Source organism: Nothobranchius furzeri, chromosome 18 (genome assembly GCF_043380555.1).
Source record: "Nothobranchius furzeri strain GRZ-AD chromosome 18, NfurGRZ-RIMD1, whole genome shotgun sequence".
Classification (NCBI taxonomy): domain Eukaryota; kingdom Metazoa; phylum Chordata; class Actinopteri; order Cyprinodontiformes; family Nothobranchiidae; genus Nothobranchius; species Nothobranchius furzeri.
In genome coordinates, this window is record NC_091758.1 from 18535476 (window position 1) to 18557034 (window position 21559).

At 42.2% G+C, this 21559-nt stretch overlaps 2 protein-coding genes across 3 annotated transcripts; one reads left to right on the plus strand and one right to left on the minus strand.

Annotated features, from left to right (window-relative positions):
* Nucleotides 1-218: 218 nt before the first annotated feature.
* On the plus strand, nucleotides 219-2819 carry LOC129163673 (urokinase plasminogen activator surface receptor-like). The gene is made up of 5 exons (XM_054741828.2): nucleotides 219-593; nucleotides 802-921; nucleotides 1002-1148; nucleotides 2324-2431; nucleotides 2510-2819. Exons 1-5 carry the CDS (start codon nucleotides 443-445, stop codon nucleotides 2710-2712), a joined length of 729 nt encoding a protein of 242 aa, XP_054597803.2. The 5' UTR covers nucleotides 219-442; the 3' UTR covers nucleotides 2713-2819.
* Nucleotides 2820-17318: 14499 nt separating this feature from the next.
* LOC129163610 (M1-specific T cell receptor beta chain) lies at nucleotides 17319-20896 on the minus strand. 2 transcript variants are annotated; one of them, XM_070547221.1, is made up of 5 exons: nucleotides 20748-20896; nucleotides 18221-18556; nucleotides 18107-18136; nucleotides 17907-18013; nucleotides 17319-17816 (listed from the first exon to the last, which is right to left on the minus strand). In XM_070547221.1, the coding sequence occupies exons 1-5, from the start codon at nucleotides 20806-20808 to the stop codon at nucleotides 17790-17792; spliced, it is 561 nt and encodes a 186-aa protein (XP_070403322.1). In that variant the 5' UTR covers nucleotides 20809-20896; the 3' UTR covers nucleotides 17319-17789. The 2 variants fall into 2 exon arrangements, with proteins under 2 accessions (XP_070403322.1, XP_070403323.1); XM_070547222.1 differs by lacking the exon at nucleotides 20748-20896 and adding an exon at nucleotides 19922-20167.
* Nucleotides 20897-21559: the final 663 nt, after the last annotated feature.

The following is a 21559-nucleotide window of genomic DNA, read 5'->3' on the forward strand; positions in this document are numbered from 1 at the left end:
GACTTCTAACCAGCCTGGTTGTTATTTCTAATGAATAGACGAATGTGTGCTTGGAACTGGTGCAATGAGGAGAGTGAATACATAAAAAATGGAAATAGTGCTAACTTGCAGCTGTTCCGCTTTATAGATGTCTAATGCATGCATGCAGAAGAAAATCTCTATTTTAACATTTACTGCTGATCAGGTTTCCTTTTAATCTGAATCATGTTTGACTGCTGGAATATTTTATTCCCAAAATCATATCTTTTTAGTTCCATTTAGTTTGTTTCTAGATTGAATTTATCCTAAATATGTTTCTTATGAACAATGTTTCACCTTTTCATTTAGATATGAGTAACTTTTTCATGTCAATGACAAAACAGTCAGAAAAAGTGAAGGAAATTCAACAAAAATGAAATAAACTGTTCAGTTTCAAACAAATGGGAATTTTACTGAGAACAACATGAATATTAAAGGAGGGATGGAGGAGTGGTCTTATGCTGAGGGACAACACCCCCTCAGGAGAACTTCTTATATAAGCTTGATAAAACTAAATGCTGCAGACAACATGTACTTTTTTACTCTGGTTCTTGGGCTTTGGCTTCTTCCAAAAGGTAAGTCTTAAATTAGGTTCAATTTTTTTTTCTTTTCTTAATTGACTTCACTGTAACACATTTTTAAGTTAACAAACAAACAACATTTTTTGTTACTAGGCTTATAATCTACCTTTTTATTGTGATCTTTAGCAATAATGACTCAACATATATTTAATTCTTGTTTTTCTTACAATTGTAAAACAAATGTTGTCATTGTTTGTATCAGCTGACGCTCTGCAATGTTATGAGTGTTTACCAAACATTTATGGAAGCTGTACGGATACAACATCAGAATGTCCCTCGCAGGATTACCAATGTGCTGCTGCAAGAGTAACATCATTTATAGGTTTGTTATTGAGTCGTTTCTTGTTGTTGGTCTCCTGCTTGGTGCTGATTAACTTTAAAATAATTTTTCTTTGGTTTTAGGTGATTCAAAGATCTCTGACTTCACATTTAAAAAATGTGCCCAGGCTAAAGACTGTTTCAAAGGATCATTCAACTATGGAATTTCCCAAACCAGGATAAACTCCAGCTGCTGCACTGGGAACCTCTGCAACACCAAACCAGCCCCTTGTAAAGTTGATCTTTGTGGTTTTTAAAGCTGTGCAGAATGCTCTGCTGTATCTGAATGGTGAAGCCTGCAATTATTAGTTCAAGTTTTTCAATTCAATTCAAGTTTATTTATATAGCGCTAAATCACGGCAAGAGTCCTCTCAAGGCACTTCACACAGTTAACATTCCAATACAGGTCAGTTCATTAAGCCAATCAGAAAAAAGTTTCCTATATAAGGAACCCAGAAGGTTGAATCGAGTCACTAACTAGTGTCAGTGACTTTATAGCAATCCTCATACCAAGCAAGCATGTAGCGACAGTGGAGAGGAAAACTCCCTTTTAACAGGAAGAAACCTCCAGAGAATCCTGGCTCAGTATAAGCAGCCATCCACCACGACTCACTGGGGATCCAGAAGACAGAGCACGCACGCACGCACGCACGCACACACACACACACACACACACACACACACACACACACCCACACACACACACACACACACACACACACACACACACATACACACACACACACACAACATATATACCAAGTAATGTTTCTATGGTTACATTGTGATTTCTTAGTAAATATTCTATTTGGTGAGAGATAAACTTTATTGTATTTATCTTAGTGAACCTATAATTAAAGGGTAAACTAGTAGTAGCACATTCAATGTCAAATAAAGTAAAATGTTATTATCAGGAGAGGGAGAATGTTTAAGTAGTTAGCAGCAGTGTTCAAGCCGATGGCCCCCTCCATGATGGCACCACAGCTCAGCAGAACATCATTGTAGAGTCTGGGGAGAAAAACACTTAGAGAAACAATAAAGTTAACATGCAAAGTTTAATGCAATTATAATATATGGATACACAAAACAAAAAAATGTATAATTTTGTTGAGAAGTACCTAAACTTATCTACTTGTTCTGAATAAGGTTTAGTAACTAAAATGTTACCTATAAGGGAACAAATAAAGGCACATTTTCAGGTATTAGGCAGCTTTAATATTGTTTCCATTTATTTTCAATGCAATTATGTGAGAGTTGTGAAGGAGCATGGTTTCATATTATCTTAGTCAATGCTGAGCAGCTGATTGAACCACATTGGTCGTTTTAACTCCTTTTGCAAAACTCGTCTAAAAGGAAAGAAAAGAAATTGTTTCATTCTGCCAAATAAAAATGTTTCTCTTGTTCAGATTCTGGCCTGGTTTCTAATGGCAGACAGTGTTTCACCTGCAAAGGAACTGACTGCACACAACCTTTGAACTGTGAGGGGAGTGAGGACCACTGCATCAAAGCTACAGGTAAGAGTCCTTCTTCCTCTGTTCTCCACACCTTCATACCTGTTAGTCACTTATTTACATGTGGTGTAACTATTACAGTGACTGTTGGAGGGGTAACTACGATTTTAAAAGGCTGCACGTCCATGCAGTTTTGCTCTGGGGATGCGATTGCGCAAACCGCTCACATGACTGGAGTCGACGTAAGTTGCTGCCAGGGCAACTTCTGCAACAGTGCCAGCGGTCCAATTGGTGGTCTACTGCTGTTGACGGTGCCGCTCATCTCTTTCATTTTGTTTTCCTAGTGGATGCAAACATGAAGATTCTGCTTTTTAAATCACAGCCACCAATTAGAAAGAACATTGTATCCAGTGTTTTCCTGAACTTAAAATAAAAATGTCTTGATGTCTGAGTTTTCATTCAGTTTTCATAAACCATACTGAGAAACTTTATTGCAGGGGTCACCAGGTTACTCTGCCAGCGAGCCACCCTGACTGACTTGCTTTTAAATTAGATGTCAAGCTGTCCGTTTTCAGTGAATATCTAATCTAAAATTTATTTAGAGGAAGTAAGATAAAAATCTGATTAATTACATAAATCTTATGGCAAACGTGAGGAAATATGCATATTAATCGCTCAGGTTTCAGTCGTAGCACCGATCTCCGTTTCTGTCCACTTTGATCAGCAGCTGCACATGCGAGGACACGCTTCTAAAGAAGACGGGGTGACGTCATTATACAGACCATAATAACGTCCTCTATAAAACATCCTGAGAAACAGTAAAGTCCCATCTGGGGTAATAGCTGGGTAACGTAAATAAAATGCCGTTCCTTTGTTTTGATGAACACACACACACAACTTTCTGGACATCTCCTGTCATTTAATTTCAACTAGTTTCGATCAACAGTTCCAGCTGATTTTCTCAATTAGTAATAAAACCTGATTTTAAACATTTTTTATTTTTGTGAAGTGCCTCGTGATTTTTATCTTGAGAGGCGCTGTCGAAAATATCTCTTCGTTCTTCTTTTTCTTCTTCTTCTTCTTCTAAAAGCAAGCAAAACTGCCAAGTGTGCCTTTAAATTTTAGCACAATTACTTGAAAACAGAATTTTAAGTAAATGGAAAAAAATTATTTAAATAAAATAATTTAAAATAACACACACACACACACACACATATATATATATATATATATATAGATATATATATCTATATATATATATCTATATATATGTCATGGTTTGCGTCTGTGTCTTCCCCATGTGTCTCCTTATGTCCTCCATCCCTCTTTAGATTCCCCTTTTGTGTTCTCATGGCGCCCTCATGTGTCCTTTGTCTGCGTCTTTCTCCATGTGTCTCCTAATGTTTCTCCATCCCTCTCTGGATTCCCTTTTGTGTCTCATAGCACCCTCATGTGTCCTTTGTCTGCATCTCTGTTGTGTGTCTTAAGTTGTAGCCCCAGCCTCTTGTTCCCAGTTCATTGTATGTGTGTATGAGTTTGTGTGTGTCAGTATGTGTATGTGTTTGTGTGAGTTCTTCCCTTAGTCTTTAGGTTTAGTTGTGTGTTTTATATAGTGTCAGGTTTATCTGCCCTCCACTGGTTCTCTTCCCCATCCAGATAATTGTTGTCACCTACCTTCCCTCCAGCCTCACTCCACACACCTGCTTCCTGTTTCCCTAATTGCTCCTCCCTGTCTATATCAGCCCTCCTTGTCTCATTGTTGTTGTCGTCCATTGTTGTTTGTCAGCGTTATTTGTTCTGTCAGTCTGCTCGTTCCTCTTGTGTTGTTTGACTCCCTGGATTTTTGGATTTTGGTTCCCTGCTGTTTGGATTTATTTTTGTTCTTCCTCCAAATAAAGGATTTTTACTTACATATCCACTCCTGCCTCTTTTCATCCTGGGTTCTGCATCTTGGATCCTAACCTCCTGCTCCTAAACGTGACAATATATACATATATACAGTGTATATATATACAGTGTATATATATATATATATATATATATATATATATATATATATAGATATATATACTGTGTATATATATATATATATATATATATATATATATATATATATATATATATATATATACTGTATGTATATATATATATATACACAGTATATATATATATATATATATATATATATATATATATATACTGTATATATGTATATATATATACACTGTATATATGTATATATATATACACACACACATACAGGTGCTGGCCAGTAAATTAGAATATCATCAAAAAGTTGAAAATATTTCAGTAATTCCATTCAAAACGTGAAACTTGTGCATTATATTCATGCAATGCACACAGACCAATGTATTTCCAATGTTCATTACATTTAAATTTGATATTCATAAGTGACAACTAATGAAAACTCCAAATTTGGTATCTCAAAAAATTAGAATATTCTGAAAAGGCTGAATATAGAAGACACCTGCTGCCACTCTAATCAGCTGATTTACTCAAAACACCTGCAAAGGCCTTTAAAAGGTCCCTCAGTCTTGTTTTGAAGGCACCACAATCATGGGGAAGACTTCTGACTTAACAGCTGTCCAAAAGACAATCATTGACACCTTGCACAAGGAGGGCAAGACACAAAAGGTGATTGCTAAAGAAGCTGGCTGTTCGCAGAGCTCTGTGTCCAAGCACATTAACAGACAGGCGAAGGGACGGAAAAAATGTGGTAGAAAAAAGTGTACAAGCTCTAGGGATAACCGCACCCTGCAGAGAATTGTGACGACAAACCCATTCAAAAATGTGGGGGAGATCCACAAAGAGTGGACTGCAGCTGGAGTCAGCGCTTCAAGAACCACCACGAGGAGACTCATGAAAGACATGGGATTCAGGTGTCGCATTCCGTGTGTCAAGCCACTCCTGAACAAGAAACAGCGCAAGAAGCGTCTCGCCTGGGCCAAGGACAAAAAGGACTGGACTGATGCTGAGTGGTCCAAAGTTATGTTTTCTGATGAAAGCAAGTTCTGCATTTCCTTTGGAAATCAAGGACCCAGAGTCTGGAGGAAGAGCGGAGAAGCACAGAATCCACGTTGCATGAGGTCCAGTGTAAAGTTTCCACCGTCAGTGATGGTGTGGGGTGCCATGTCATCTGCCGGTGTTGGCCCACTCTGTTTCCTGAGGTCCAGGGTCAATGCAGCCGTCTACCAGGAAGTTTTAGAGCACTTCATGCTTCCTGCTGCTGACCAACTTTATGGGGATGCAGACTTCACCTTTCAACAGGACTTGGCACCTGCACACAGTGCCAAAACCACCAGCACCTGGTTCAAGGACCATGGTATCCCTGTCCTTGATTGGCCAGCAAACTCGCCTGACCTTAACCCCATAGAAAATCTATGGGGTATTGTGAAGCGGAGGATGCAATACGCTAGACCCAACAATGCAGAGGAGCTGAAGACGACTATCAGAGCAACCTGGGCTCTCATAACACCTGAGCAGTGCCACAGACTGATCGAGTCCATGCCACGCCGCATTACTGCAGTTATTGAGGCAAAAGGAGCCCCGACTAAGTATTGAGTGCTATACATGCACATTCTTTTCATGTTCATTCTTTTCAGTTGGCCAACATTAGAGAAACAAACATTTTTTCATTGGCCTTTAGAATATTCTAATTTTCTGAGATACCAGATTTGATGTTTTCATTGGTTGTCACCTATAAATATCAAAATTAAACGTAATAAACATCGGAAATACATTGGTCTGTGTGCATTGCATGAATATAATGTACAAGTTTCACGTTTTGAATGGAATTACTGAAATATTTTCAACCTTTTGATGATATTCTAATTTACTGGCCAGCACCTGTATATATTTACATATATACATATATATATATATACACAGACCCCTATATGTATATATATATATATATATATATATATATATATATATATATATACCACACCATACCATTTTATTTATAAAGCGCATTCAACAAGGCATTACAACCAAACAAGGCGCTGTACACTAAAAATGTTAGTTAATTAAACTGGCGTCAGACCGTCATGTAGAACAGAGATAAAAGATAAAAAGGAAAAACAAAAGATTCCTAGAACTAACAGTTAAAAATCAATAAAACACAGGGAGAATATAAAAAATAAGAAAAACATTTTAAAAAGAATCCCAATAATACGGAAGTCGATATTGTGAAGTCCATTTTTAAGCAATGTAGTTGTAAGTGAGGTTTATAATTATGTAGTATACGCTAGGTTGAAGTAGTGAGTTTTCATACGTGATTTAAAAATGCTAGCTGTTGGTGCTAGCCTCACTAGCAGTGGTAATGCGTTCCACAGCTTCGGTGCACAGACAGAGAAAGCCCTTTCTCCACGGCTTTTTTAACGTGCATTGGGAACAGTTAGGAGGAGCTTATCTTCGGACCTGAGAGTACGCAGCGGATTGTAGTAATGGACAAGTTCACACAGATATGGAGGAGCTTGACGGTTCAAGGATTTGTAAGTCAGAAGCAAAATTTTGAAATTTATCCTGAACTGCACGGGCAACCAGTGGAGAGATTTCATAATTGGTGAAATGTGTTGTCTTCTGTCAGCTCCAGTCAGGAACCTAGCTGCTGAATTCTGGACCAGCTGAAGTCTAGAAAGAGCTGCTTTGCTGATGCCGAATAAGCAGGAGTTAGAGTAATCCAGCCTTGAAGTGATGAAAGTGTGGACCACAGATGTCAGAAGACGGACGCTCAGGATGTGCTTTAGTTTCGAGATGCGTCTTAGTTGGTAAAAACATGATTTAACTGTGTTATTGACCTGGGCATCCATCTTCAGAGCCTGGTCCATTTTTACTCCAAGGTTGGAGATTACAGAGGATACATTAGGTGAGAGATAGTTGAGGTCAGGTTGATGAGTAGCCGTGGTACTGTTAGGACTGAAAACGATTAAGTCAGTTTTGGAGTCATTGAGATGGAGGAAGTTATCAGCTAGCCATAGCTTGACCTCAAGGATACAATCAGACAGAACTTACGTTGATTGAGTTGGCTTAAATGAAAAGTAGATTTGACAGTTGTCAGCGTAAAGATGGTATGAGACAGCGTGCTTTCTGAAAATGGCTCCTAAGAGCATATATATTATATACATACATACATATAGGGGTGTGTGTGTGTGTGTGTGTGTGTGTATGTATATATATATATATATATATATATATATATATATATATATATATATATATATATAGTTGCGGAATATAGTTGGTTTATTCTTACACTTTTTTTTAAGGTCCAGAGATATCACTGATTCAAACCTGATCTGGATCATTAATCTTTGGACCGGGCCCTTAGAATCAGAAGAGGTTGTTTTTACCACAGGGAATTTTATTCAAACACTTTGCATTGACTTAGAGACAAGAAAAGAGAGAGGTGGGACGTTTAAGAATGTTTATTTTATAATTATTCGAAACAATCACCAGGACTAACTCTCTAATGATGGATGCAGATGAATGTAATGCTGAAGTGCTGGTGTGTGTGTGTCAGTTCAGAATCTCCATCTGGTGAAGGCGAGTCTGAGTGCAGACGTTGTTGTGTCTAACTAACCGAGGGACTTCAGGAGGAAGACATGAGACGCCATCTAGGTCGATCTACGTACCGTTTGGAGACTCCCGTGTTAGATCCGGATGTCAGGTCCTTGGACCCTCCTTGGTGCTGGAACTGGTGAAACAGCGTCGGCAGCACGACAAACCAGTCTATGGATAGACTCCCGGTACAACGGCAGGTTTCAGCGTCACATAGATGTTACACTTCTGAAATGATGGGCCAACTCATCTCCCGTGCAACATATTTATTTTTACAGAAAAACTGTAAAGACAGAAAAATATCTGATTAATCAGTTCTTTCAGCACGCAGGCCGTACACTGCCTCTCCACCACTGACACTACTTCTTCTAGTGTCGCTGACATTACCTTATACAAGTAACTTATACAGTTCTATATTCATATGCACCAATTTTAATAACTGGTTAAATCACCAAAATACATTTTACTACACCCATGAATAACACAGTGAACTCTCATTAGGTTTATCTGGTTGTTTTTACTACTGTTTTAATCTATTTATGAACCTGTCTTCGTAACTGTATTTATCAAACTAGATTTCTTTCAGATAAACATCTTTCCTTAGCGTATTTTTACAGCATTCACTTTTCAGGAACTAAGCATGCATCAATTGACATCTTCTCTTATTGTGCAAAACATACCTCTTGTGGCTTTAACCCAAAAATACACCTGCCATGAACTTGCCAGTTTTCGGTACAGTCTAATACTTGAATCGGCACAGGCTAACAACTGGACCAACTTGGAAATTAGCTCTTTAGCCTAACATTCACCACACACAAGACACTCGTCATTAATTGCCACTGCTGTCTGTCACTATTATAACATCTGTTTATCTTAGCAACCCCCCCAGCTTACCTGTAAAGACAGAAAAATATCTGATTAATCAGTTCTTTCAGCACGCAGGCCGTACACTGCCTCTCCACCACTAACACTACTTCTTCTAGTGTAGCGTCAGCTACCGATGTGTACAGGACTGAGCGCCCTCTGCTGGCGGAACGTATATAACAATAGAACTGACATTGTAGTGGCCTTACTAAAAGAAAGTGTCTTTGAGGCTAAAATAAAATGGGGGGCTACTATCTTCATGTCTCTGTCTTTCACATAGTGCCACACTCTTCCCCACAAAATTAAATGTCTCCTGACATTTCTGTCTGCATCATCTATTAAACCATAGCTTTAACATACTCCCACAGCCCATGGTCTCCAGAAGCCAATACAGTCAATCGCCTGAGCCGTAGTCACTGTACAGGTCCTCTGAACCAAAGTTGGCTGACCTAAAGTGTCATAGCTCAGTACAGTTGGTCGCTGTCTTTGTCTTTGAGGTCGTTGCCTCACAAAGTCAGTCTCACTACCAGTTGCAGCTCGAATGTCAGCCATACTATCACCCCACAGAAGTCTGTCATTGTCAGAGCCCTTGATCTGCTCAGGCACAGTCTCTTCACTTTGGGGTGGCAAATCCTCTTCGCTCTGTAGTGGCGAATCCTCTTCTTGACAGTGGAGACTCAGATGAGGCTGGAAGGACTCTGCCAAAGGGTTAAGCAGAGTCTGTCTCTGTCGTCTCCCTGGAACCGGCCTGAGGTGCCACTGGAAGGTGCCACTGTTGTCATCATCTGATGTGTCGCCATTCCCTGGCTGTTGCTGTCTACGTGGAGGTCTGGACTTCTTCCTTGTCACCGTCGAAGAGTCTTTCTGGGGCTGACCAGTCTGTGTTGATGGCTTCTCCAGTGGCAGGAAGTCACAGGGCAGTAGGAGATTCCTGTGCACCACTTTATCTCTGCCCTGGCCATTTTCAGGGCTGATCACACACTGGACTGTCATCTGCTTTCCTGTCCCTCACTTTGTAGACTTGGCTCTCCCAAAAGGACTGGATCTTTGCGGGACTACCTCGAGGAGTGAGATTTCGGAGGAGTACTCTATCCCCAGGCTGAAGATATCTCCCTTTAACTTTCTTGTCGTAGTACACTTTGCCTCGAGCAGCTTCCTTGGTAGCAGTTTGAGAAGCCACGGTGTACGCCTCCTGCATTCTCTTTTTCCAGCTGCTAACATAGTCATCATAGTCCACATGAGCTTCATCCCTTTTCAGGTCGAAGAGCAAATCGATGGGCAGGCGGGGGGAACGTCCGAAGATGAGGTAATAAGGGGCGTAGCCTGTTGCCTCATTCTTTGTACAGTTGTACGCGTGGACAACTTTAGAGAGCGACTCTTTCCAATCATCTTTCTCGTTGTCTTCCAGAGTCCGCAACATAGACAGCAGGGTGCGGTTGAGTCTTTCCACCTGTCCATTACCCTGTGGGTGGTAGGGTGTTGTGTGGGAGCCCTGGATACCAGAGAGTTCCTTCAATCTTGCCATGAGTTTGTTTTCAAACTCCTTGCCCATGTCGTGGTGTAGTCTGGTCGGGAAGCCGAATTTGAGTGCAAAGTCATTGAAGAGCTTGTCAGCGACTGTTTTAGCTGCTTTGTTCTTCGTTGCATATGCCTGAGCAAACCTCGTGAAGTGATCCATGACAACAAGTATATACTCGTAGCCCTGCTTACACTTTTCCAGGTGAAGGAAATCTATGGACACCAGCTGGAATGGGTAGGTGGACTGGATCGGGGACAAGGGTGCACGGGTCTGCTTACTCGGTTTCTTTTTCTTAAGACACTCACATTCTTCTGTTACAAAGTGTTCAACCTCTTTCGCCATCTGCGGCCAGTAGAACCTGTCTCGAATCAGGTCGAGCGTCCTTTCCACCCCTAAGTGGCCCATGTCTTGATGGAGTTCTTTAAAAACCAGGGGACGATAGGCTTTCGGGACCAGTAGCTGCTCTCGGCGTGATGTTTGGCGACGCAGGACACCATTCTGGTCGACGTGAAGCTTCAACCACTGCTTGAGTAGTCCAGCTACTGCAGGATGCTCTGATTTCACCTCAGTTCTATTCAGTCTTCTACCCCGCGACTTATACCAGAGCACTCTTGTCAGGACTTCATCTGCTTCCTGGGCTCTGCGTATCTGGTCTGGTGTAAAAGACTGGGTAGTGTCAGAATCTTTGACTAATGTCAGCGCACTAGCCTGGATAACTCCAACACCTTGGCAAGGGTCTCTCTCCTCCACCGTTGCCGACTCCATTGATGCGCTTATGGCTTCCTGTCCAACTTCAGCAGTACAGCTCTTCATATGGCTGTCCATGTCCAATGGCATTCGCGACAACCCATCAGCATCTGCGTTGGTCTTGCCTGGACGGTAGCTGATGGTGAAGTTGTAGCTGGCTAGCTCCGCGACCCATCTGTGACCTGTAGCATTAAGCTTTGCAGTAGTGAGCACATATGTTAGTGGGTTATTATCAGTATACACCACAAACGATGGGGCATGGTACAGATAATCCCGGAAACGGTCACAAATTGCCCACTTCATAGCCCAAAACTCTAATTTGCCGGAGTGCAGGTGGTATTTTTTTTCTGCGGGACTCAGGGTGCGGGAGCCATACGCTATGACTCTCATCTTGCCTTGCTGTCGCTGGTACAAAACAGCACCTAGCCCAACCTGTGATGCATCACAATGTAACACGAAAGGCTCTGTGAACTCGGGGTACCCCAGAATGGGGGGTCTTGTAAGTGCATCTACCAGCTGGTTCAATGTCTCTTGGTGGGAGGTCGTCCACTGAATGGGCGCCCGTGATGGTAAGTGGCCTTTGCTTTTCTTCATCTCCTTTTTGGACTTGTCGGCTGAGACTGGAGCAGGATTTTCAGAAGATGGAGGGCTGAGCAGGCTGTAGAGTGGATGGGCTATACGGGAGAAGTTGGGGATGAAAGGCCTGTAATAAGAGAGGAAACCAAGCATTTGACGTACCTCTACGACAGTCGCCGGTGTCTTTTCCTTTAAGGCCATCACCGGGGCCAACTCTGCCGGGTCCATTGTGTAGCCTTCACCTGTTACCAGCTTGCCCAGAAACCTTACATTCTGCCTGAACAGTTCACATTTCTTTGGGGTCAGCTTAACACCATGCTCTCTATACCGCTGGAGGACAAGGCGGATGTGTTCCAAGTGTTCATCAAAGCTGCTGCTGTGCACCAGGTTGTCATCCAGGTATGGGAGACAGATAGTGTCTCTGAGCCCTGCCATACAGTGCTCCATGCTCCTCTGGAACTCAGCGGGGGCGGAGCTCAGGCCAAAGGGGATGCGCACCCACTGATAGAGCCCCCAGGGTGTGACAAAGGCGGTTAAGGGACGGCTTTCTTCATCCAGGAAATCCTGGTGGTACGCCTTACCCTGGTCTAACACAGAAAACCAGGAGCTCCCGCCCAGAGCATCCAACATGTCTTGAATCCTTGGGATTGGATGGCGGTCTGGGACTGACTTGCGGTTGAGCTCCCTAAAGTCACAACAAAGGCGGAGGGTGCCATCTTTCTTGCGGACACACACCACAGGTGATGAATAGGGGGACCTTGATGGTGTGATCCAGCCTTTGTTAAGCAGGTCTTGCAAATACTCTTTCACTTCGTTGTGAAGGGGTTTTGGGATGGACATGTATGTCTTTTTCACCGGATTTGTGTCATGGAGGCTTATATGCATCCTCAGGGATGGTATACGACCAAAATCGTCACTGTCATATGCAAATGCCTCACATTCCTCTCGCAACATTTTCCTTGCAGCCGCTCGCTGATTTTCATCCAGATGCTGCAGATCCACTGGGGGGTCCCATGACTTTGGTCTCTGTTGGTTCTCTCGTGTCTGTGTGTTACTCGGGTTGGGGTACTGTAGCTCTGTACCACTTTTGTTCTCTTGTGCCAGCTCGTTTACTTTAGTCTGGATGCCCGCTGCATACGCAGTCTTTACTGGTTCAAGGTATCCAATCACTTTACGGCTCTCCAGATAAAGGGTGTGGTCTGTAGTGTTAGTCACAGGGATGGGCACATATGATACTTTTCTATCTGGGATTTTCACCAGTGCATCGCTGAATATTACACCCTCTGGTGGTGGGTCAGCCCCATCAGGTAGAAAGAGCATGTCTTGGCCCCGAGCATGAGAGCTAACGTGTGCCCGCACATAAACTGTGGTGACTTGGTTTGCTGACAAAGGCACTCTTCTTACACCAGTCCTTACCGCACCTGTCTCTGGGTCTTCACTGCTGTTCTGCACAAGCTTGACGACATTATGGGCCATGCGTACAGTTATTTCAAATGCTTTACTCACATTGTGTGCTAGCTGTTTTCTTCCTCCTCTGGTTTTTACTTCTTCCTGGTTCACGATAGCCTTGATGACATTGTAGCCGATTATAGGATCACTGGCCACAGCCGAGTCACTGGATACCAATATTGGAACTTGCAGCTCACTGGTTGGCGATAAATCACTGCTGAGCCTGAAGCCGACTTCTATCCAGCCAATGTAGGGAATGGGTGTGTCATTTGCAGCAAACACTGTGAGCGTCTCATTGTCTAACGGCTCTGCAACGGGTCTGACGATCGTGTGGGGGAGGTGGTTTTGCCGCCAGTTTTCATTTACTATGCTGGACTGTGCCCCTGAATCCCACAACACCTTAGCTGGGTGATTGTCCAGAAAACAGTTCACAGTACATCTGTTTCCCACTAGGCTTACTAAACGTGACTTTTGTTGAGGGGGTAGATATTGAACCTCAGTTACAGCTGATGGGACACTAGCTGCAGTTTCTTTGGAGGATGTTGGTGTGTGTGGCTGTTCATTACGGGACTGTGAGTGTTGGACTACTGTTGGTCCCACCTCAGTAGTCCCTCCCCGTTTCCCGACGACAGTCTCGGTGCTCGGCATCCACGGGAGTAGTGGCCCTCTCGCTCACATTTGAAACAGTGCAGGCAGTTCTCTCCGTTACCTTCTTCTTTGCATTTTTTACAGCCTTTTTCCCGTTGCGTTGGTGCCATGGTGCGTTGACTGGTTTCCATAGCAGCCATAAACATTTGTTTCATCTCTTTACGTAGTTCTTCTACAATCTGCTGCATGTCTGACTTAATCTCTTTATTTTTCACTGTTGTCATGGCCACTGTAGCAGGGGATTCTCTGGGTTTGGAGGGGCTCTGAGCAGATGCCAGGGCTGTTTGTCATTCTGCTTGGAGCTCTTGGACCCTGGGAGTTCTGGCTGCAGCAGACCTTTTCCGTTTCTCAAATCTTTCAGTTTCTAGCTTTGAAGCTTCATTGACCTTCTCAATCAGTTCTTCATCTGTTATGGTTATGTCGTTTAGGGGGGACAGTAGCTGATACTTGATAGAGTCACTGAGCAGCCCGGTTTCAATGGAGCGGAGGAATTTGCGCTGGATGGTGGCTCTGCTATACAGTTCATTCGTCTCCTCATTTGCCGCTTTCCATAACAACTTCTCTTTAAGTTCGATGGCGCGAAATACAAAGTTTAAGGCAGTTTCTTTGGGCTCTTGGGAGACATTGAGGAGCTGATGATAAAGCTCAGTGGGGCTGTCTACCCTATAGTGTCCCTTTAATATGGTGAGCAGTTTGCTAAGTGTTAACCCACGTTTTATCTCCAACATGTCTCTTAGGGGTGTTCCTGGACTAATGGCCCTAATTACTGCTTCCACTATTTCAGTGTCCGAGTGCCCTTTTTCACTCCCATTCTCGATCTGGCGAATCAGGCTGAGATAGGATAGCTTTTCCTTCTGCCCATGCTCTCCAATCTGCCCACAGATTTTAAACTCTCCTCAATGTCACCTCCTGCAGAGTTCGCGTCGCCTCTGATTGGGCTCTGGGTGGGAGATCTGCAATCTGTGTTGGAATAGTACCTGTGGTGTCCTCAAAACCTTTCTTTTGCCCAGACTCTGAATGACACTCTCCTTTGCTTAGTCCCTGGATGTACACAGCCATGTCTTTATACAACTGTTTCATTTGATCCTCCTCCTCACTTTTCTCCACATCATCAAACATGTCCTCTGCCAACCTGATGAGTGTCCTCTTGGTCTTACTGTGAGACTCTGCGCTGTCCAGGCCACAACATTTCAGTCGCCTGCAGAGGTCCACAAGATGCTCTCTCTCCAACTGCCACAAGGCTGCACTCACTTCATCACGCAGAGGTTGCAGAGATTCCATTTCTTTTGATTGAAGGTTCGTCTCTTGGGAAAGAAGGTGGTTTGTGATGGTGTTGACTCACTGGCGCCACCTCCTGGCTGGCTTGCCAAAATATGTTACACTTCTGAAATGATGGGCCAACTCATCTCCCGTGCAACATATTTATTTATACAGAAAAACTGTAAAGACAGAAAAATATCTGATTAATCAGTTCTTTCAGCACGCAGGCCGTACACTGCCTCTCCACCACTGACACTACTTCTTCTAGTGTCACTGACATTACCTTATACAAGTAATTTATACAGTTCTATATTCATATGCACCAATTTTAATAACTGGTTAAATCACCAAAATACATTTTACTACACCCATGAATAACACAGTGAACTCTCATTAGGTTTATCTGGTTGTTTTTACTACTGTTTTAATCTATTTATGAACCTGTCTTCGTAACTGTATTTATCAAACTAGATTTCTTTCAGATAAACATCTTTCCTTAGCGTATTTTTACAGCATTCACTTTTCAGGAACTAAGCATGCATCAATTGACATCTTCTCTTATTGTGCAAAACATACCTCTTGTGGCTTTAACCCAAAAATACACCTGCCATGAACTTGCCAGTTTTCGGTACAGTCTAATACTTTAATCGGCACAGGCTAACAACTGGACCAACTTGGAAATTAGCTCTTTAGCCTAACATTCACCACACACAAGACACTCGTCATTAATTGCCACTGCTGTCTGTCACTATTATAACATCTGTTTATCTTAGCAACCCCCCCAGCTTACCTGTAAAGACAGAAAAATATCTGAATAATCAGTTCTTTCAGCACGCAGGCCGTACACTGCCTCTCCACCACTGACACTACTTCTTCTAGTGTAGCGTCAGCTACCGATGTGTACAGGACTGAGCGCCCTCTGCTGGCGGAACGTATATAACAATAGAACTGACATTGTAGTGGCCTTACTGAAATAAAGTGTCTTTGAGGCTAAAATAAAATGGGGGGTGGGGGTGGGGGGGGGGGGGGGGGGCTACTATTTTCATGTCTCTGTCTTTCACATAGTGCCACATAGAGTTCAGCTTTTATTCTGAAGGAACAGTCGTCTTGTTGATAAAACGACAGAATTTTCCAGCTGGACAGTTCTCAGCTTAAAAGTAGAAAATACAGCTGGCCAGTCTGTACTTCACTTAGCGTTGAGGGACATCAGATGGATTTGAGAGCTGGTCGAGTACTTGGTTGGAACTGCGTTGAACCAAGTTGAACTATGTTGAAAAACTTCGTTGGAACTGCCTTAAAATGGCGTTGTTCTGTTTTATTAAGCTTAGTTGTTTATGATTCTTAGCCAATCGGAGTGGACAGATTAACTAAACACCACAGAACTCTGCCCCGCATCAGAAAGGAAGTTCTGATTGGATGAGTGAACAATGTGGATCAGGATGTCTAGCTCGGTTAGCCCAAGGTCCTGTTATTCATTAAACACATAAATCATAACATCAGTGGCGGCTGGTGAAAAATATTTTGGTGGGGCTGTGCTATTTTTTTTAAACAAACTTGTGCTTTCTGAGCTTTGTGCACAACTTCACTATTTCCTGAATTAAGCACAGCTCTTTTATTTCCTGTCTTACATCATTGGACAAACTGATTAATCCAGGTGTGTCTGACTATTGGCACGCTGCCTTGCGGACCAAGGTTGAAAAATACTGCATTAAATTGCATATAAAATAACATGACCATAAATGTAACTAGGCAATGCAAGAGGCAAGTAACAAAAACATTTTGTTTAATTTCAACATTTGAGTGAACATGAAAAATTATGAGCAGGTCACTGTTACAGTAATGGTAGTAAACAATACTTAGACAAAATGCCAGAAATTTACACTGTTAAATATTTCTGGAGTGTTGTGCCAAGGTCAACTTTATACAAAGATCAAGTGGATGCATTTGCATGTGTGTGTGTGTGTGTGTGTGTGTGTGGTATCGTTACACACATGCAGGTGCACCCAGAGAGCCGGAGGTTGTGGTGAGGTAGAAGGTGGCACCTTGCTGGTTTCTCAGCTCAGAGGCGAGCTGCAGGCTGCTCGGTGACCACATCCTGTTCTCTGCTGTTGCTCCTCTGCAGGTTTCATGAGCCGCTTTGTCTTCCTCACCAACAACAGCTCTGACCTTCATCTTCACACTCATGAGAGCGCTGACTTCCTGTTGTTGTGTGTTTGACTCACAGAAACTCACAAGGTTTCAGCTACAGAAGTACGGAAACTTTAGTAAAACATCAGTTTGATGCTAATTAGAAAAATAAACACAAAGTTTTCACACTTTTATTATTTATTTTATACAAGAAACAAAAGATTAAAGAAAAGTCATCAGAAAAGTTATTTTATTGAAGAATCTTGTAATGAGTCACTTCAGCCAGCATAGGAAATCTTCCTGAGCTGAGATGTTTCACCTTATTATGAGAAAAGAAGCAGATAAAAACATCTGACCCCACCTCTGGAACAAGTGATGAACAGAAAGAAGCTCACCTCACCAGATCAAAAACATTTTATATGTAAAAAATCTTTATATGAAGAGTTAGAAACAGTCAGAAATGGAAAAAGATCTGTTTGTTTTCTAATAATAAAAGCCTCACAGGTTCTGAAGGGTCAAATCAGCTGATTTCAACATAAATTCCCAGAAACACAAACTGAATGTTCTGTTTTTTACAGATTTTATTTACAGAAACCAGAAAATGTTCCTCGTGAAACTCGTTGGTTTGTTCAGACTTCAGCTCAGATCTCACTTGTTCCGTTTTCCAGCTGAACTCTGCAGCACAAAGAGAAAAACACTTTATTGATGTCATAAACTCATTTTAGCAGCTTGGAAATTCAACTCATACGGAGGTTGTTGACAAACCTGAAGCTTCCAGACCAAAAAGCAAACAAAGGCTCCGTAGATGCAGCTCTTCACAATCAGAACCACATAGAAGAGTTTGGCGTTCTGAGTGATCCTCAGATATTTCTCTGTAGGAAGATCAGAGAAGGAATATTCTGGTTAAGGAGACGGAGGATCAGCAGGATTCTAACTAGATGTTTGTGTCTGATAAATGTGTTCACCTCGAGTCATGCCTTTATCTGTTCCAGTTGCTGTAAAAGTAACAGAGATCAGATGAGAAACATGGATTTATGACATAAATAATAATCTGAAATCATCGTTTCAGACTAGCGTACATGAAACTGAAGCAGAATGAGGGGTGGTGATGGTTCCATTAAAGAAGCTGACGGTGCAGGTGAAACGATTCCCAGGTCTGAACCAGTCCTTAGCCTGGACCTTCAGCCTGCTGGTGATTCTGTAGGAGTCCCCGTCCCTCTTGGCTGTGCTGTCTGTCGCCACACCTTTACCTGTCTGGACCCCATTAAGCATCCAGGACACGCTGACATGATCTGGGTAGAAACCAGAGGCCACACAAACCAGAGTCTTCTTCCTTTTCTTGTTTGGGTCGTTGCACTCTTTAGCTGAAGGTTTAAAGACTTCTACAGTTGGTGTTGTGGGGGATCGGCCTGGTTCTGGAAGAGGAGAGAGAAGAAGTTTCACCACGCTCATTAAACATCTGTGTGTCAGACACGATGAGTTTTCTAGTGACTCCACCGGGTTTGGGTTAGAGAAAATAATGTTTTCTCTTCTTTGGGTTTTGAAAACCTGAAGCTGAGAAACAAAAGATGTTGGTCTGAATGTTTTTCTACTAAAATAACGAGTTTCTTTCTGAGCAAAAATCAAAGATTCAAATAAATAAATGTAACCGGCTTCAGGTTTAAAGAAGATAATAATTAAAAAGGTGTTTTATCTCATTTTCTTACCTAAAACAGTCAGTTTGGTGCCTCTGCCAAAGTAAGCGGGTTCATAGTTGTTCACACTGAGAATCGGCTACATAAAAATCAGCTTTCAGCTCTGCAGACCGTCTTTCTGCTCTTTTACACCTCAGCTAAAAACTTCTGCTTTTAAAACGGCACAAAGCAGGAAAATCAACCAAATCAAACTGATTTAAGTCTTTATTTTCATTCTCATTAAACCTGCGTTTTCATCTTGTTTGAACCCAAACGTCAGAAAGGTTCTTACCTAAAACGGTGAGTTTAGTTCCAGCTCCAAAGTAAGCAGGATCATAGTTCACACTGAGAAACGGCTGCAGCACAAACAGCTCAGACTTTCAGCTCCGATCAGTTTGTCTCGCTGATGTTTGACAAACTGAACAAACTACAAATATTCGACCATATCCATGTTTTCTGGTTCTGATGAATAAAAGTCTTTTCTTGTTTCGGTCCAATAATTCTTGCATCCACTGAAAATGTTGAACTTTCTTACCTAAAACGGTGAGTTTAGTTCCAGCTCCAAAGTAAGCTTCTGACTGTAATTCAGTGTTTCACAGAGCTGATAAGAACCGACACAGAGGAATAATCTGGGCGTAGAGCCAGACCTTCTGCACAGAAACAACTTTCACCAACACCTCGTCTTTATAGGCACAAATAAAAGCTGCAAGGATCTTTTTTACTCTGACTTGCCTGACTTTGTCCACAGACGTGTAATATTCTACATGTTAGTGTTGATCCAGACACTCGTCAGACCTGAGAGTGAATCTGATCTGAGTTGGTTGGAAGCTTTCTTACCTAAAACGGTGAGTTTAGTTCCAGCCCCAAAGTAAGCCTCGTTGTAGGAGCACAGAGACTCCAGACTGGAACAAAACTCTTCCTGCTGCCTCTCTCTGTCTGTCACACTCTGAACACACTACAGCTTCATCACTAAGTGTCATGTAGAAAGGTCTGGAAACACCTTCTGAATGAGATCTAAACCCATCTCTACAACATTTAAAGGTTTTCTTGCCTAAAACCGTTCATTTGTTTCCGTTACCGAAGTACGCTTCAGCAGTCACAACAAACCTGATCTGATCAAAACAACCACCAGCTGGTTCTTCTTTACGTTTCTACTCTCCATATGTTTCCTTCATGAGATGAAACGACTCGAGTCTCACTGACCAAGAACACAGTTTGGTTCTTGGACCAAACTGAGCCTGGTTCTGACCCGAGTTTGAACTTTCTGAGCCGAGACTCAGAACAGCTGAGATCGGTGAGTTTGTTGCAGATCAGCTTCAGTTAGAAACATTTCTACACTTTAACAGATTCAGCTGAACACGTTTCTCACCTAAAACCGTTAATCTGGTTCCTCTGCCGAAGAAAGCTTCAAGACCACCAAAGGCACAGTGAACCTGATCAGTGCTGAAAACAGCTGAAGATGTTGCTTTTACTTCTGATTTATGTTGATTCTGTAATAAATCCAGTTCTGTTGCTGCTGATTGTTTTCATCTATGATCTAAAAGCTACTAAACTCCTCTTTAGCAGCCTGGTTATGTTTGTCTGAACTCATCCGTTGGTTTGCTGACTTCATCCTGTCAGAGTTTAGCTTTAACGACAGAAGGCACCAAACTGAAGCAGATTTAGGACGAACAGATCTTCTCACACAAACACACAACCTGCTGAGATGAATTTCATCAGTTTTCTGGTTTCTTACCTAAAACAGTTAACCTCGTTCCAGCTCCAAAGTAAGCTTCATTAACACCAGAGTCCCAGTGAACCTGATCAGTGCTGAAAACAGCTGAAGATGCTGCTTTTACTTGTCTTCTTTACTCTCTGGCTGCTTCCAGCTGATTATTTTACTGACTCTGTTGTTTTTACATTTAACATCATGACATTTTAAAGCTGTACTCACCCAGAACCGTCAGTTTGGTTCCCTGGCCGAAATAAGCGTCATAATTGGCACAGCGCTTCATCTTAATATCAAAAAGCAGCGAGCTGGACTCCAGTTATAAATACTCACAGATGTAATGATTCTTTATCAACCCTTTCAGCTAAAGCTCGGACTTGACTTTATTTAATAGAATCATCTTTCACTCACCTAAAACAGTCACTTTGGTTCCTTCTCCAAAGTAAGCTCCGTTAGCATTGTCACGGTGCACAAACACTGAGCACGAAGCTCTTTTTCTTTCATTTAGACCGTTAACTAATCTCTACCGATGCTTCTGTCAGGACTGGAGATTAAACCAAAGTTTCCTCCATCAAAACACACAAGAGAAGTGAAATATTTACCTAAAACTGTCAGTTTGGTTCCACGGCCAAAGTAAGCAGGTTCGCTGTAGGTCACAGTGTTGTGAGATCAGCTCAATATGTCAGATTTATAAACAGGTCAGAGTATTCCTTCACTTTTATTCTAACCTTTTCTCCAGCTTGAGTTTCACTCAGTAAACTGAACATGTGAGAAGTTCAACTTACCCAGAACTGTGAGTTTGGTTCCTATTCCAAAGTAAGCTTCAGCTCCAGTGTCACACCGAGAGTCTCCTCCACCAAAAAGCCACAAAACCTTCTAGAATCATCACCTTCTGACAGCTTTTAATGATCCAGATTATGAGGAAGGTTTCAACCTGCAGTCTGAGCCTCATCTTCTCTAACTGTTTAGTTTTACACCAGATAAATAACACATCCTCCAAACGCTCCACACATGAACTCAGAGATCTTTAACTAAAA

Bases quoted from the DNA above. Each gene is read 5' to 3' on its own strand.
- LOC129163673 (XM_054741828.2), top strand. From the start codon at position 443: ATGAATATTAAAGGAGGGATGGAGGAGTGGTCTTATGCTGAGGGACAA. The intron at 594-801 runs GTAAGTCTTAAA...TGTTTGTATCAG, and splicing joins GCTTTGGCTTCTTCCAAAAG to CTGACGCTCTGCAATGTTAT. The intron at 922-1,001 runs GTTTGTTATTGA...CTTTGGTTTTAG, and splicing joins AAGAGTAACATCATTTATAG to GTGATTCAAAGATCTCTGAC.
- LOC129163610 (XM_070547221.1), bottom strand. From the start codon at position 20,808: ATGAAGCGCTGTGCCAATTATGACGCTTATTTCGGCCAGGGAACCAAA. The intron at 18,557-20,747 runs GTGAGTACAGCT...CTCCTCTTCCAG, and splicing joins AACCAAACTGACGGTTCTGG to AACCAGGCCGATCCCCCACA. The intron at 18,137-18,220 runs GTACGCTAGTCT...TTACTTTTACAG, and splicing joins TCATTCTGCTTCAGTTTCAT to CAACTGGAACAGATAAAGGC.